General features: G+C 46.5%; 1 protein-coding gene across 4 annotated transcripts in view; it reads left to right on the top strand.

Moving 5' to 3' along the window:
* The window catches only part of WIPF1 (WAS/WASL interacting protein family member 1), a 60,351-nt gene extending 47,912 nt beyond the window's left edge, over nt 1-12,439 (top strand). For all 4 annotated transcript variants that reach the window (XM_075430300.1, XM_075430298.1, XM_075430299.1 and 1 more), the window contains 4 exons: nt 688-1,449; nt 4,200-4,427; nt 6,134-6,247; nt 7,570-12,439. In XM_075430300.1, the coding sequence (XP_075286415.1) occupies nt 688-1,449; nt 4,200-4,427; nt 6,134-6,247; nt 7,570-7,625 (1,160 nt within the window). In that variant the 3' untranslated portion in view covers nt 7,626-12,439. The remainder of the gene's footprint in view (nt 1-687; nt 1,450-4,199; nt 4,428-6,133; nt 6,248-7,569) is intronic.
* The last annotated feature ends 3,204 nt before the right edge of the window (nt 12,440-15,643 follow it).

Raw genomic sequence — 15,643 nt, 5'->3', positions numbered from 1 at the left:
CACCAGGAAAAAGGATCTAGTTTTCAAATGGAAAGTACATCTGCATCAGCTCCACGATGGCATGGAGGGTTAGGGAGTGGGTGAGGCATCCCGGCTGGGACGCACGCTGCAGCTGGGGGCTTGTCTGGGGCACGCGCTGTGTCCCGCTGGCTGGCACAGCAGCTGCTCAAAGCCCCGTGCCCCTGGAAATGCAGGAGGTCTGGGGCCAGTGAGTTTTGTTAAGGACATAGGATTTCACGCTCGTTGAAGGAGGACGGAGCAGCGGGGGTTGTAGAGTGTTACGAACCTTATTTTATAGACCAATGTAGTTTTTCAGCAAATGTGCACAAAACAGTCTCTCGGAGATGGTACTTTCTGTTGTGTCACAGTCTATTTTGGGAACTTGTCTTAATACCAAAGTTCCTGGCACCGCAGAGCAGTACTTCTTCGACTGCCAGGCTGGCTGCCTTCTCCTGAGGTGACGGCTGCTGGGAAGGGCCGCAAAGGGCCTCTGGCCGGACTGCTGTTGTTGAGCATCATTTAAAAGCCCAGACGCCTTTGCTTTCGGGCTGATGGTCTCACACACCCGTCTGTCGCCCTTTCTTCCCTCCCCGCGTCGCTGCCAGCCGTGCCGCGGCCGCGTCGGTTGGGTCGCCCCGCCGACAGGCCCGACGGCCGTTGACGCTGCTCTCCCTTCTGTGCCCGCAGATGTCGGCGGAGGCCGCCCGCCCGCCTTGCCGCCCGGAGGCCGCTCCGCAGCCGCCAAGCCCTTCTTTCCGCCGAGCGGCCCGCCGCGCTTCCCGGGGCCGCCCTCGGGGCCGCGGATCCCCGCTCCCGAGCCGCAGAGGAGCCGCCTGCCGCCGCCCCGGCCCGACGTCGGCTCCAAGCCCGAGGCCGCGCCGCCGCCGCCGCCCAGCGCGCCCCGGCCCGTCGCCTCCAGCCTGCACAACAGGGGCTCGCCGCCGGTGCCGGGCGTGAGCCGGCAGCCCAGCCTGGGGCCCTCGCCCCCGCCGTTCCCGGGCAGCCGGAGCGCGGGGGCGGCCGGGCCCCTCCGGCAGCCCGGCCCCGGCGCGGCCTCCCCCTTCTCCGGCCGGCCGCCGCTGCCGCCCACCCCGGGCCGGCCGACGGAGGACAAGCCGCCGCCCCCGCCGCCCCCCGCCGGGCACCGGCCGCCCTCCGCCCGGGAGGTGGCCCTGCCGCCGCCGCCGCCGCAGAACAGCAAGCCGCCCGTGTCCTCCGCACCCCGGCCCGCCCTGGGAGCCCCGGCGCCCCCGCCGCCCCCCAGCAGGCCCGGGCCGCCGCCTGTCCCGCCCGGCCCCGGCGGCGACGAGATGCCACGGCTGCCGCAGAGGAACGTCTCGCTGGGCTCCTGCTCGGCCGCCGGCGGCGGGGGGGGCCGCTCCGGACCCCTGCCCCCCCCGCCCAGCGAGAGGCCGCCGCCGCCCGTCAGGGACCCCCCCAGCCGCTCAGGTAGGGAGCCGGGTGCCGTGGGCTGGGGGGAGGATTCGTGGCGGAGAGGGGAAGCTCTTGCTTTGCCCGCCGTTGGCGGTGCCCCTGGAGCGAACCCTGAATGTGCAGCCCCTCGGCCGGGTCGTCGCGGCTTCTCCGCCGTGTGCCGCACCGAGGAGCGCGATGCGGCGCCGTCGCCCGTGAGCTGCTGCCACGCAGGTGCCGGAGAGCGTGGGCGACGCGCGGCGAGGTGGGGTGCAAGGCGCTCCGCAGTCAGAAATACGGCTCTGCGGGCGTCGCGGCGGGGCGAGGGAAGTCGCTCCATCACCAGCCCGCTCACGCGTGCCTTTGCAGATCTCAGCAATGTTCGTTATAATTACTGCCGTTAAAAAAACGTGTGGATGTGGCCCTTCAGGACATGGCTTAGCAGGCATGGTGGTGTTGGGGTGACGGTTGGACTTGATGATCTCAGAGGTCTTTTCCAACCTTAATGATTCTGTGATTCTGATGTTCTTTGATGCGAAGAAGCTGCCTTACCTGGCTTCTGGTAGGTGACAGCATTTGCCTTCCTGAGTCAGCCAGCGTGAGGTAATGGCGGCGTTCTCGTGAGTGGAGGTTTGCAGAACCCGACCTTCTACGTGTTGGGAGATGGGGAACACTTACAGACAAATACAAATTATTTTAATAAAAGACCTAGCCAACGGGTGTTAAATGTAATGGCAGTTGTTACAGCGTGAGTAACTGTTGTTGCTTACCATATGCAGATTTCAAATGAGACGAAAAGTAGAATTGTCTCCTTTGAGTTATTTCATAATATACTTTGTCCTCTGTGACAACTGCTGTTCATAACTTTTGAGAATTGCACATTGTAACTTAGCTTGCTTAATACCCGATGGCTCTCCCCTTGGAGATGAGAGAATTGAGGTACCAACAGCCAGGCCCTGTAACATCGGGAAGGGAGAAGCGTTGCACGGAAGGCAACACTGGGAAGCTCCATAGAGTTGCCTTTCACTTCATCCTTTGGAATAAAAATGTGGAATCCTCTCGAAACCGCGCGGTTCTGGACGGTAGAAGTGAACGTCACAGGAGCTCCCATGGGCGACAGCCGTCTGTGTTGCTTTCCAGCTCCCTGAGCCAGCGTGGATCGCCTGTAGCATCGCACCTGCAGCAGGCGTGCAGCTACAGCAAACGCTGGCCCTGAAACCGTGCTTTGTGGAGCTGGCTGCCAGCCTGAAGGACGGCACGATGGCAATGCAGCCTGCAGTAAACAAACCAGAGAAATCTCGTCACCTTTGACTGGGAGCATGGATCATATTTGCAGAGAGCGTCTGCAATTATTCAGACACTTCCAAGAGCTTCTTCCGTGACGGCCTCTGTTTCCACCGGTGCTTTCCTGGTTGGCTCTTTTCTGAGGCAGATGGTTTTAGCAAATCTGTGCTACCTTTCTGCTGGCTTAATACGTAAAGGAAGTTGTATCAATAAATTATAAATGTAAATTCTCCTGTTCCGCAGCGATTCAGTATAGATGATGGAGTTTAGAGAGAGAGCAAGCAAAACATTTCTGAAGGTTGCTAAGTGTTTCTCATTCTTGGAAACCATTCCCTGAAGGCAAACTTTAGTAATTTGTAAAAAAGGAAAGAAAGAGAAAGAAAAAAAAGAAACTCCACCAAGTACAGCATGTTTCTTGAAGCATATTTCAATGCTTGTTGCTGGAGACACAGTATTTGCTGCTCTCTTTTTCAAAATGCACGTCTGTAGCCAGATTTCGTCAGGACAAGGAAACATTTCATAAAAATGGACATAATTGCCAGTTGCCCAACTGTGCCAAACAGAGGTAGAGAGACCTTTGAACACACATAGCCCTCCACACCCTCTGCTTCATCGTCTGCTCCTGTCCTAACCATGAGTACGTCTCTCCCTGGCAGCAGCAGCTTTCTTGCCCTTATTCGCCAGCTCCTTGTGGAGAAGCGCCCTTCTCCTACCCTCAGGACAGCCCTGCTCCTGTGTTACGTCGGCTCTGCCTTCGTACTTGACCTGTTGTGACACCACGCCAGTTACTTAGATGTGCAGACACTGGGAGTGCCAGTCTACGTGTGAGGTCTGTTTTCAGTTTAGCGGGAGGTGGATATGCTCCAATTACCGAAAAACCTGGCACGCAGCATATGTGTTTATAAATGAGCGAGCTGAGGCCATGCTGCCTGCCGCTGCTGCTGCTGGGCTGAATTCCCCTGTGCCCCACCACAGACCCTGGCCGTGACACCCGGAGCGGACCACCCCAATGGACAGAGAGCCTTTGAGGGTAGCAGAGCTCTCCTGCTACGTGTCTTCTTGCCTTGCAATGGTACATGGGAAGGAAGTGGGCTATGGCTTGGACCTCCACAGTACCGTGAATTCCAGCTGTAACTTATGTTCGATGTGGCCAGCGTAACTTGGAGTGGTTTAAAAGTGGCTACAAGGACCAGCAGGACTTCTGCAGAGGCTTCTGTAGCTGAAGGAGATGGGAATATGGGCACTGAGCTGTGTTTATGCTTAGATGTACCCTGCTCCCCTGACCTCTGCTCCTCACACCAGCACCAACTCCCTAGGGAGCTCTGGAGAGCAGGGAAGGGGGTGCTGAGGGCGATTCCCCCTCAGGGCCGAGGGTCCCAAACCAGCCCACCCTCTCCGGTGTGTTGGTGGGAGGCCGTGGGACACGGGCAGTGGCTTTGCCACTGGAGGAATAACCCCTGGTGCAAACGGTGTTTGTGTGCTTGCTTCTTGTCTTGCTCCAGGCCCCCTGCCACCACCTCCTCCCATAAGCAGGAACGGGAGCACTTCCAGGGCTTTGCCCGCGACTCCCCAGCTGCCCTCCCGGGCAGGGCTGGACACCCAGAGAGGTGGGCCTCGACCGCCGCTTCCCCCCGACCGGCCGGGCTCAGCAGCGCCGCCGCCGCCGCCACCACCACCACCACCTCCGCCTTCCTCCGCTGTCAGAAACGGCTTCCAGGATCCGGGCGATGGTGAGCCGTCCTCCCAGTCGTTTGCCTTTGAGAGAGACCATGTAGGGGCTTTTGGCCGTAATACATCAGAAAAACTTTGGGATAGAGGCTTTGTTGCGAGTGCAGACCTTTGATTTCTGACCAATAGAGGTGTCATTTGGGTCTCGATTAACCCTGCCAAATAAGGAGTAAATATGCCGTACATAGAGCAGAACTGCGAAGCTGTCAATGCAGTCTCCAAAATAACCCTCTCAAAAATAGCCTGAAAAAACCCAAACTTATTGACCGTGCTGTGCTTTGCTACAATACAGAAATACAGCCTAAGGGGGTTGTTCTGACTCTAATATGAATTCAAACCATAGCTACGCTAAGACTCTTTGGAAGTCAGAACAAGTTGGATGATGACTCAAAAGCTGAAAGCTGAGAAACAGATGAGGGAAGAGATAGTCAGAACGCTGCTGAAAATGTCACGTGTCTCTCTTTTTCCTAGTGTTTATTGAAAAGGTGAGGTCCAAGACTGCTGCGTTTTAAAGATTGATCATGCTTTTCTTTTTAATTGTTTTCTGTTTGCAAAGGATGGATAAATCTTTCGGCCAGTTATGGGAGGCCAAAATTGGTATTTCTGACATTTATAAGGTTAGGAAAAGCAAGCAGAAAATAAAACTGTAACTCACACATTTGAAGCGTCTTCACAGATCAGATAAGGCAGGTGGGTCACAAATACATTTTTTCCTGCACAAGTCATTTGCAGGGTTCAGAACCTGCAGCTCCTTCACATGCTGGTTTCTGATTGCAGCCATTGGGAGTAAACATAGAAAAACTGGATCCCAGCAACTAACCACATCTACGACTGCTGGGCAAAACTTACTCAGCTGTTCATTATGTTATGCAATAAAATATGGCAATATTGCAAGAAAGTTATGGTTGCAAAGTCCTGAAGCAACCAAGTGAAGAAACGACAAAATTCAAGATATCCCACACTTTCTTCCTTGGGCCTCTAAACTCAAGTGCAGAGCAGAGCTCTGTAAATGTTTCCTGTGATTTCAGTGAAGAAGCTGATCAGCTTACTTTATTGTTTAGAATTCTGTGCACTCAGTGAGCACATCAGTAGGGCCCCTGCAGTCTCAAGAGATACAGTTTCAACTGATGTATTTTTCCATTTTTGACACTTGTTACATACGAATTTCTCTGTCACAAATGTTATCATAATGGCCTCAGATTTTCTTTTTCCTGTATAAAAATTAAGAAAGAAAAAACACCACTTCTAAGTCAGTATGCTTTTGATGATGCTTTTGAGCTCTCTACATCAACGAAGAATGAATATCAGAAAATTCTATACCCAGGAAAAAAATACTGTTGAGAGGCAGGAGACACTATGCATTTCCAGTAACACATATATGTGTATGCATCTGTGTGTATAAAAAAGCAGATCTATTAAACATGAAAGGGAACATAGTACTTGCTTCAGTGGAATTATGGCCGTTTTCCTGATTTCTGTGATTTTGTGTTAAATTGGCTGAGTGATCGGTTAAAGTTAATAAGAATTTTCTTTCGCAAACTGACCTAAAGCATCTTCTTCCCCAACTTCACAATAGGATGCTGGTTCAATACTCAGCTATGTAAGCATTTTGCAGTATAAAATGTATTAAAAATTATGTTCATGTCAATTGACTTTCCTGAAGCTGTGTCACAAAACTAATGAATAAATTACGTGGGATTTTTTTCAGATGAGTGGGAAAGCAGATTTTCTTTTCACCCTATATCTGATTTGCCACCTCCAGAGCCATATGTACCAGTGAACAGAAGTTATCCCAGTAAACTAGCAAGAAATGAAAGTAGAGGTAAGTTTGTTCCACCTCTGCTTCTGGAATTTCAGCGTATCGTCCTAAAAACAATGTGGATGGGGAAGAGACTCGATGCTGAGGTTTCAGAACTTCTCAGACCAACAGCCTGGTCACCCTGCCCCATCACACAGAAAAAGCTAAATGCAGGTTCACAGGCGCAAGCCCTTTTAAACTTGTGTTTGAGGGGGGGAATTGTTTGGTTTTTAAGTTGGAACCTGTATTGCAGGAGACCACCTCTGCCATTATAGTCAGCCCCCTTCTGCGGCAGGCAGCCAGAACCACAAAATCCCCTAGGATTTCCTCCTCATTTCCCATCTACGTTCACACACAACTGATTTGTTCTTGTGCCAACATCATCCCTGAATTTAGCTATCCTCCCTCCTTGGTGTGTTAAACCCCTAATATTTTTTAAGACAATAGTCATATCCTCCTCTCAGCTTTTGTTTGTGGGGCTTATTAAATCAGGATGTACTAGACTCTGCTTCCAGGGTATGTTCCCTGATCATCAGGGTTCCTTCTGTATACATTTCCATTTGAGTTTGTCTTTTCCAATCCGTGTTACAGGCTGTGCCAGTTCAGGTCTCAACCATGTTGTCTACAGCAGCATAAATGTTTCCTATCTTTGTTAGTGGCGTTTTGCCTGATACACCCAAGGATCAGTTTACTTCTTTCACAACCAGTGACATCAGTGGCTCATAGTTATGCTGTAATCATCTGTACACTCAGATGTTTCTCCCTCTCTCCTGTTTCCAAATGATGAGGTTTTGGTTTGGAGCAGAAATTCCTGTTAGTCTCTGACCCTTCACTTTGCCGTGTTAGCTTTCATCCTAGACATATAACTCCACAAAGAAAGACAAAGTAATATATGCGCTTTTTTTTATGCTTTCTTGCATGAGTTTACAATGAAAATCTTTGTATAGGGAAAAAACATGAAGAGCTTTGGGTTGTTACTGTATTTAGAGCTTGCCACTTCACTCACATTTGCATGTGTTGCGAGTAGCACTGAGAAGGTTTGTGTTCGTGTAAAACAGCGAGGCTAACGAGCTATCAATCTGTTGTGAGAAAGGGACAGAGGACTAAAATACATATGCTTTCTCAGCGTTTGGGGATAGCGTTAGTTAAAGCCTTTCTTTTACACTGTTTGAAATTCTGATGTTGTTTAATAAACTAACGAGAAACTCTACAAAGATTTTTTAGTAAAATGGCTAGGCACGAAATGAGTAGATCTTCACCAGTAACTGAATTAATGACTTGGATGTAAACTCCCACTTTAAAAGAAACCAGGAGGAGTAACACAAAAAATGTTCTTTCTCTTTTAGGTGGCTCTGGCCGAAAAGAAAGAGGTGCCCCCCCGCTTCCACCTATACCGAGGTGAAATGGGTTCTGGCCCATCTTCGGGCGATGTCTGTTTTCAAGTTTCCTTCAAGTCAGCTCTCCTGACCACGTCATTGGAAAGTTGTCTGTTTTGCTTTATTTCCACTTTTGGCTTGTCAGCTGGAACAAACTTCAGTCTCTATTACAGAAGTAATAAATGCAGCTTACGAACTATAGTTGCTCAAAGCTATAAATTTTATTTGCTTATACTGCAGGCTGTCCTGAAAGGCGTTTTGTGGACCATACACAACACACGTGCATCATGCTTACCGCATCCAGCCCTGTCTCGAGAGCTCCAAGGGACGTCTGGCTTTGAGTTTAATGAGAGCTGGAACAAAGCTGTTTCACGCTGGGTACAGTGGCTGCGTTATTTGAATGATAAAGCACAGTCTATTTTCTGTTTAAAAAACAGTTGCTGGGGAAAACCATGTAGCCAAGAGTCCCCTGGATCCTTCTTTGCATGCCCAACTTGGCCCATCTGCTTCTGCAAGCCATAGACCTACTACATGGTGACCAAGAGTTCATCCTAAACCTGTTCAGCTTAGCCAAGCAATTCATATTTTAAGCAATAGATAGCACATCCTGCCTCAAGGAAGGAGTGTGTCTGGCCTTGTTTTAACCTGTGGAGAATCTTCCCAAGAAAAGCACAAGTGAAGAATTCAGAAGCATAAAAGTATCTTTTTTTAATCCCTATTTCCTTGTTTTTTAATAGTGTTATGCTTTTAGTCACGTAATTCTTTCCTACTCTGATGTGGACCAAATCACAGTCATCCATGTCCTGGGTTATTGCAGTGCCCTCCAGCTGAGACTACATGCCGAGAGTCCTCAGAAAGTAATCTTGGTGCAAGTGCTGCAATTACTTGTTGCCAGCTCCTTCTGTAAAGCATCGCTAGCAGACTGCTTTCCAGTTGTTTCTTTGGTACAATTAAATGATGGGTTTTGACTTAAAAAGCTTCCCGGGTCACAAGTCTCAGAGAGATTGTGTTTGACTTGTGTTGCAGTAGAGCAGCTGAGGTCAAAAATGTGCGTAAGTGAAGGCCCTTTGGTGTAGCGGAGGAGGTCTGGGGTTTGTCCGTCGAAGTGGGAGCATCAGCTCCAAAATTTGCTGTCTGCCCTGGTTCAAGAGAAATGGGAAGATTTGGCTGACTTCACCACAAAGCCTGTCCTTTCAACCTTTGCTGAGAGGAGTCTCCACAGAGAGCTGCAAGGCTTGCATTAGTAGAAGAGAGAGTAAAGTATTCTAACATTGTGACAATTGGTTAATATGTTTAATGGCTTTTGAATTTTGTGTATGAGAAAAGAGTTCATTGTATGAGTGAGTGCATTTTACAAATGGATCTTAACACATACAAAGTGCCTTTGGAAATTAGAGGAAGATTATAATTCTGGATTTTAAATATTGCTGAATGATAGCTCTTTGTTAATTGGACTTCTGAAGGTTAGCACTGAAAAATTTCTCCTCTGTCTCCTCAACAGTTTCTGTTTCATCAGCGTACTCCTCGGGACCCCTACCAAGCCTGTATCAGCAGCCATGCTTCACAGGGTGTTACTCAAAAAAAAAAAAAAAGAAAAGAAAAAATAGGCATGTAGGTTAATAAAATGTTTCTCTAGCATGGGAGACATGATCCTAAGTATGCTGTGCGGCTACAATGAGGTCAGTCCTTGAAAATCTAGGGAATGTAGCCAAAGAGAGTCCGGACCCCGCTGAAATGTTTGTGCGTAGGGCTTTTTGCTCTGTCAGTGGGTGTGGAGGGGCAGATCCCCTTTCTGCCCGACAGCCCGGACAGTCACGGTGAAGGGGATGAGACAGCTGGAGTTGGTCAGATCAGATTTAATTTGGCCTTTTCAGTGCTTGTTTACAAAATTTTGTTAGCTGTGATAGCATTTGATTATGTACCTGGTTTTTTACATTTTTATATCTAAAGACCTATTTTAAGTTACTATTTATGGTCTTGAACCTGCAATTAAATGCGCAGGCGCAGGGATGTATCTACATCTGATTGCAGGATCGTGGCTGTAAGAGTTTCTTAAACAGATATTAGTGGGACCTCCATGTGACAGGTGCACCTTGGGATCAAGCCTAGCGCAGTACTGAATTTGTATATGTATTTTATGGATGTCACTTAAACATATGCACTAAAGTGCCTATCTCTTTGGGATATTATTATGTGAATAGAAGTCCAAATAAGATTTTTAGGATAATAATTTAAAGGATAAATTATTGTATTCACGTTATTAAACTGAAGCACTTATAACTTTCTAAGGAACAACATTTTGAATTTAAGAATAGAATGTTTTCAGTACCTTGACCTGCCAAATCCTTATTAATATCCAAATAGCTATGCAGCCAAAAAAAAAAAATCAACCCCTCCAGAAACGATACCTTTTTTGTAACTTACCTGCTTCCAGCATGACTGATTTACTTCGAGTAAGTCAATGAAAATGCTGCACATTGTTCTGCCAACTCTCTGCATCATTCAAAATATCCTATGTTTGATCTTTTGACCAAGGTTTTCTGACCAGAAATTCTGGACCACTACCAAAGACTTGGCCAACCAGCTTCAATCTCACTTTAAAACATGCTGTGTAAAAGGCCCTCAGTCAACAAGGGAAGAAATCTGAGCTGCTTGGGTTTTAGCACTTTGTACTATAGAAACATCTTCACAATGGATGTTTGGCGTATATGTAAAATAGCTTAACAATGCAGAAAGAGGTATTTTTTCACCTAACAGCAACTTTGATATTTATATCTTTTGCTATGAAAGTCCCCAGATATTTTCCAGAACAGTGCAGCATTTTATCATTCAATATATTGCTTCGTATATCAATAGCTAATTACAATATGTTCAGTATTAAAGTATTTATTTCACTATGAAGTGTTAAAAAAGAAGAATGCAAAACATATTGAATCAGTGGTGCCTTATGACTTTTTTAGTCAACTTTTCTGTGTCTCACTAGAAGAATGAAGAGGTGTTGCTCTTCCAAGTCCAAACATAAAGAGCGCCAACAATAGCATTGTACAATGCTTGAGCCGAGCCCTGCTGTTGCCATGTGCTCAGTCTGCTGACTTCAGGCTGAGCTCAGAGCATGAAGAGGCTGTTGGGTCAGTCAGGTGTAGGTGGGCACTGGTTAACCTCACAATCGATTGCTGGTATTGCGCTGGAAATGTAAGCCTTTGCTAAAACCAGTGTCTTGCGCTGCTGTCCGTACAGCCCGGCTGACTTCAGCATGGTTGCATAGGTTATTAGACGACTAAATTTGATTCACTGCTTGCCTTGTAAGTTTTAGTGGGTTTGTTTCGATGGCGTTGTATTATAAACCTTCACACCTCAAACTATCTTTTTACATCATCACTAAGACTCGCATTGCATGACAACAGCCATGGACATTCGTTTTTATTTAATTCAAGTCAGTAAATAAAATGGGAATAACTTTTGTACCATGTGACAATAATTTCTGCTCAATATTTTTGGAAGAAAAGCACATGTTATGTCTGTTATGACTTTCTGCACCAGCCATTGGGAAAAGAGGTCACAGTGATTAATGTTCAGAATTGTTAAAAGAAATGCAGCTTGTGATTCAGGAAGCGTGTATTTCTGTAAATGAACTACTTCTTAAATAAGATCACAAATTTTTTGTTCAGAAGCCAGCATTTCCCAACACTGAAAGAATCGTAAGAATGATTTTTTTCTGCAAGACTGAGCTATTAAAGAAGTTCCTTAAATTGTCATTTTAAAAACTGGAAGGTAGTTTCTTCTTGCAGCAACAACTGTTTACATGTCACTTGTAGAAGTAGGTCTCTGTTGGAGCAGAGGATGAGGGAACTAAACAGCTAGCATGTCTCACATGTGCTGTAACAACAATTTTCTGTGCAAAACTATGCAAATAGAAAGGGTAGGTTTTGCCTTGGAAGCAAAGAATGGAGTTGAATGAACAAACTGGGGTTATTTCAAGCAGAATATCAACATCAAGAGACCTAGAGAGGGCCCCTCAGCCACAGGACGCTGTAAGGGAGAAGATTGCTCAAGGATATGCAGACGAATTGGCTGGATGTTGCTATCAGTACTAGAGTGCAGATCACGATATAAAATGTGCATGTACGTAATACCACATCACAATAGTGTGAACACCGTTGTCTCACAGTCAGGTGCAAACAACCTGTTACGGCGGTACATTGACTCCGTGTAACACACATTTTAGGAACTTTAATCTTTCAAATTGTATTCACCAGAAAATAAGGAGAATCTCTTACCTAAGGTATCTGGTAACACATGAAGTGTAGCTAGTTCATGAATTGTTCTTCGGTTATATTGGGAGAACACAGGGATCTTGTAGCCTGTACGGTGGAAGTGTCTGGACCATTCGGTTAAAAGGTAAACCTGGAGCACTGGCGAAATGGAGTGGTGGAGTTACTCAGCAGAAGCAGGGCACGCTTATATGTTCTCAGTATGCGGCAGGTGGGTAGGCAGACTAAAAGAAAAAAATGGAAACTGCATGTCTTAAAAAGGGGAGTAACCCTTCAGTATGTTGCCATTTTGAAATAGTTTGTCTGTGGTAGATGTTCTGCAGTGTAAACTAATGTATGTAAAGGAAGACCTCTAAATTTGGACTTCCAAAGCCACACAAGACTATGAGAGAGAAACATAAAACAAAGGCTGAGCAGAAAGTAACATGTTTTTATCAGATGCTTAAAGTTTGAGTTTTTTATAAAACATTAATCTCGTTCTGTGAATATTTTTCTGCTTAACATTTATTTTGTATGTGATTTTGTTCTTACTTTTCTGTCCTATGCCAAATAAATTTTACTTTTATTTAGTCGGTGGTGCAGATTGTTACATTGAGAGGAGCCACGGTTGCTTCCGTGACAGAGCGCACGTCAGCTTTAACAGGAGCTGGGGCAGGTTATTCTCCTCCCCTTCTGCTTGTCATTGCGCAGCAGCACAGCGGTAACGCTCAGAGGACTTTAGGCCTCCCTGCACTGAAGATTAGACACATGCAGATAAGGAGAAATAATGAGTTTAGTTTAGGATAAAGACTATTTGAAAATCTGTGGCCAGTGGTGCTGTACTTGTGGATGGCTGTTGTGTGAGCTACGGGCATTGGCTCTCGGCAAGGCAAGCTGGGCACTTGCCATGGGGAGATGGCATGGAAAATCACACTAGTTAAACACCAATTTTCGCTTCTCTTGCCTCCACTCACTGGGCAGAAGGCTGTCAGAGAATATCAAACAAACAAAACCTTCCCTTTGACTTTGGAGCCCTCTTCTTGATCTTGGATGTTAACCTTTCCAGGTAATTTGGACCAGGTGCATCACCGAAAGGCCCTTTGGTAAAAGTCCAAAGGAGACTCAAATTCAGGCTGCACTTCCAGCCTCTCCTCATAAATTAGAAAGGATATTTAAAACCCTGAGCCAAAAATCTCTATGTTATAACTGGCCTATCTTGTGAAGACTTCAGCAGCAGGTTTATTCTTACACAGATGGTGGATCCTTTGATATTGGTGGGGACTGCGTGTTGGTACTTCAATTTTACAGGCTGACTAGGACAGAGACGTCGACTTTCTCAGAAGGCCGCAGAGCCTCGTGGCTCAGATGCAGCCTAGCAGCCCACCGGTCCCGGTACCTCGGCTCTACAGAGAGCAGAGCCACGCGGGAGGGCGGAGGCTGGGAGTTTGTGAGCTGTGAAGGAGCTGGCTCAGCAGGCAGAGACCTTTGTTCGCAGATCTCAGTGGCAGTAGGTGTGAATTAATGATCTGCTAGTAGGAGTGTCTAGCTCGTGTTTTACCAAAGGAAACATGGTTCTTCCTGGTTTTCAAGAAATTAAATGATTTGCTTGCTTTCAGGAAGAGGGAACCGAACTCAGTATGCTGTGACCTAGTCGTAACCACAACATCGTCCTTCCTCCGTTTAACCCAAAAAATGCTGTGGTTTTAAAATAAACTCACATGCTATGCCGTGAAATGGTTCTGGCTTCTCCCTGCAGTTACAGGAAGGCTCACGTGTTGCACGCAGCCCACACACAAATATCCAACTCCTTTGATCGTGGTTCAACAATTTCCAATGACCTTCCTGCCTTGTACACGCAGGCTGCTCCCTTTCTGTGCAATCCTGCAGTCTGACTCCACTTCGCATTGAAAGCAGTGAGTTGGTCTTAGCTAGTTGTTGGTTTGAGGGCTAAATATTGGCCCATATATCCTTCTACAACAATTATTTAGGTTAACTAATGAAACAGATCAAGAGCCGTCATGATTTGTTTTACTCTGACTAACAGCAAGTATAATGAGCGATTCTTAACAGCTGTGTCTGCTGTCTTACGGTTCTCTGAGAATTACCCAAATACGTAGCATGACATAAGCTTCATTCCAAGTTTCATTTTCTGCTACACTCTTAGAGGTCCCATACATCTGATTTTATACATAATGAAACTGTGTGGTTTACACCTTTAAAGGAGCTCACCCTTCTCACTTCTTGAATAGGACTCTCTAATACTCCTAAAAAGCTCATACTTACTCTTCCAAGCTGTGGGAGTCCGGTGCATACAGTGGCATGCCAAATTTAAAATAAAATAAAGTTCTTTCATGAGCAAAAATGTTTCTCCCCATAACATTAATTTCTGTCCACAAGCAGAGCTGTGCCTGGGCTCCACTCCCCCTTTCAAATCTAGCACAATAAAAATTTTGCAGGGCATGTGAGGGCCTCAGGAGCCTTTTCTGTGCCCTGCTGGTTGTTAGGCCTTCGGGCTATCTGTGCTGCTCGGTCTGCATGTGTTTATACAAATACTGACTGCTAATCCAAAATCTTGGTGAAGCATAAAAGCAAACAGAATGGCATTTTTGTCTTCACGCTGCAGATACTGCAGCAGTGCTGGCATATGAATAATTCCTGTTTCTAATGTGAGCTAGTAAAAGCCCCTGAACACACAGATTACATCCACTGCCTAATGCACAGGTCTTCTAAAGACACGTCTGAGCAGAACGATTGTTTCACTTTGTAGGATGATGTACTTGGCTTCATCAATAATAATTTGTCTTTTCTATCACTCTGGAAAGCATTCCTCTCAAAATCTGTTAATGCTGCCATAAGTCTCGGAAGATGCTTGTCTGGCAGCTCCCTCTGACTGCCTTGTATGTCCCCATACAAGCTTCATGAGTCTAGCCGTTTGCATCCTAGCAATGTAAGTGCACTCTTCTTGTGTGGCGGACCCCTGGTAAGCAGCTCCACTAGCACTTCCCAGAATGTGGCAAGACTACCTGTTGTCTACCTCACAGCCCCCAAAAGGCTGTAAGAGGGCAGCTTAATGGAAAAGAAAATGTCTCAGTTGTGTTGAACTTTCAGTTTCAATGGTCAAAAGTCTGGGAAAGACTGCATAAGAGATTCCTTCTGTAACAGATGGAAAAATCAATAGACAAACAAATAGATCAGTTCAGATAATTGCTTCTTCAATCTTAAAGCTCGTATTTATGGCTTAAGATATATGGCTTCTGCAGAAGCTACATTCAAACTATAAAATGGAAGTCTAGCATAAATACTGTCTACATGATATTACCAAGCTTTCTACTCCACTATAACAGGGCCCTTTTTAATTCTCATAATTGTTCTTCTCTGTTTTTACCATTCTTTTTTTCTTCCTCAAATAAAAAAGTGATTTCTTCAAGAATGCTGATGTTTAGCCCACATAAATACTTTTCTCATTTTGAATATGGGACTGTTCTGCTATTTACTTTTTTACTAGAATACAGCGGAAATCTGTGCCTAAGCACCTCCACGTTAGGCAGGCAGAGGGGCTGAGGGGCTGTTGGTTGCTGTTCATCCTTCCTCTCACTGAAACAGGAACCGCTGATCCCTCCCCGCAGCTGAGGCAGGGCTTTATCGCTGTGCAGCTCCCTCTTCAAAGCCATTCCCGTCCCGAAGGGGATTGCTTTGGCTACTTTTGCATCTACTTGTGTGCAAAACTGTTTGGCTCCAAGCTTGTGGGAACACGGTACCCGACAAGGTACAAAACCAACTCCCTTCTGAAAGTG

This window comes from Opisthocomus hoazin, chromosome 9 (genome assembly GCF_030867145.1).
Source record: "Opisthocomus hoazin isolate bOpiHoa1 chromosome 9, bOpiHoa1.hap1, whole genome shotgun sequence".
Classification (NCBI taxonomy): domain Eukaryota; kingdom Metazoa; phylum Chordata; class Aves; order Opisthocomiformes; family Opisthocomidae; genus Opisthocomus; species Opisthocomus hoazin.
Note: the sequence above shows the minus strand (reverse complement) of the source record. Positions and strands in the feature narration are given on the sequence as shown.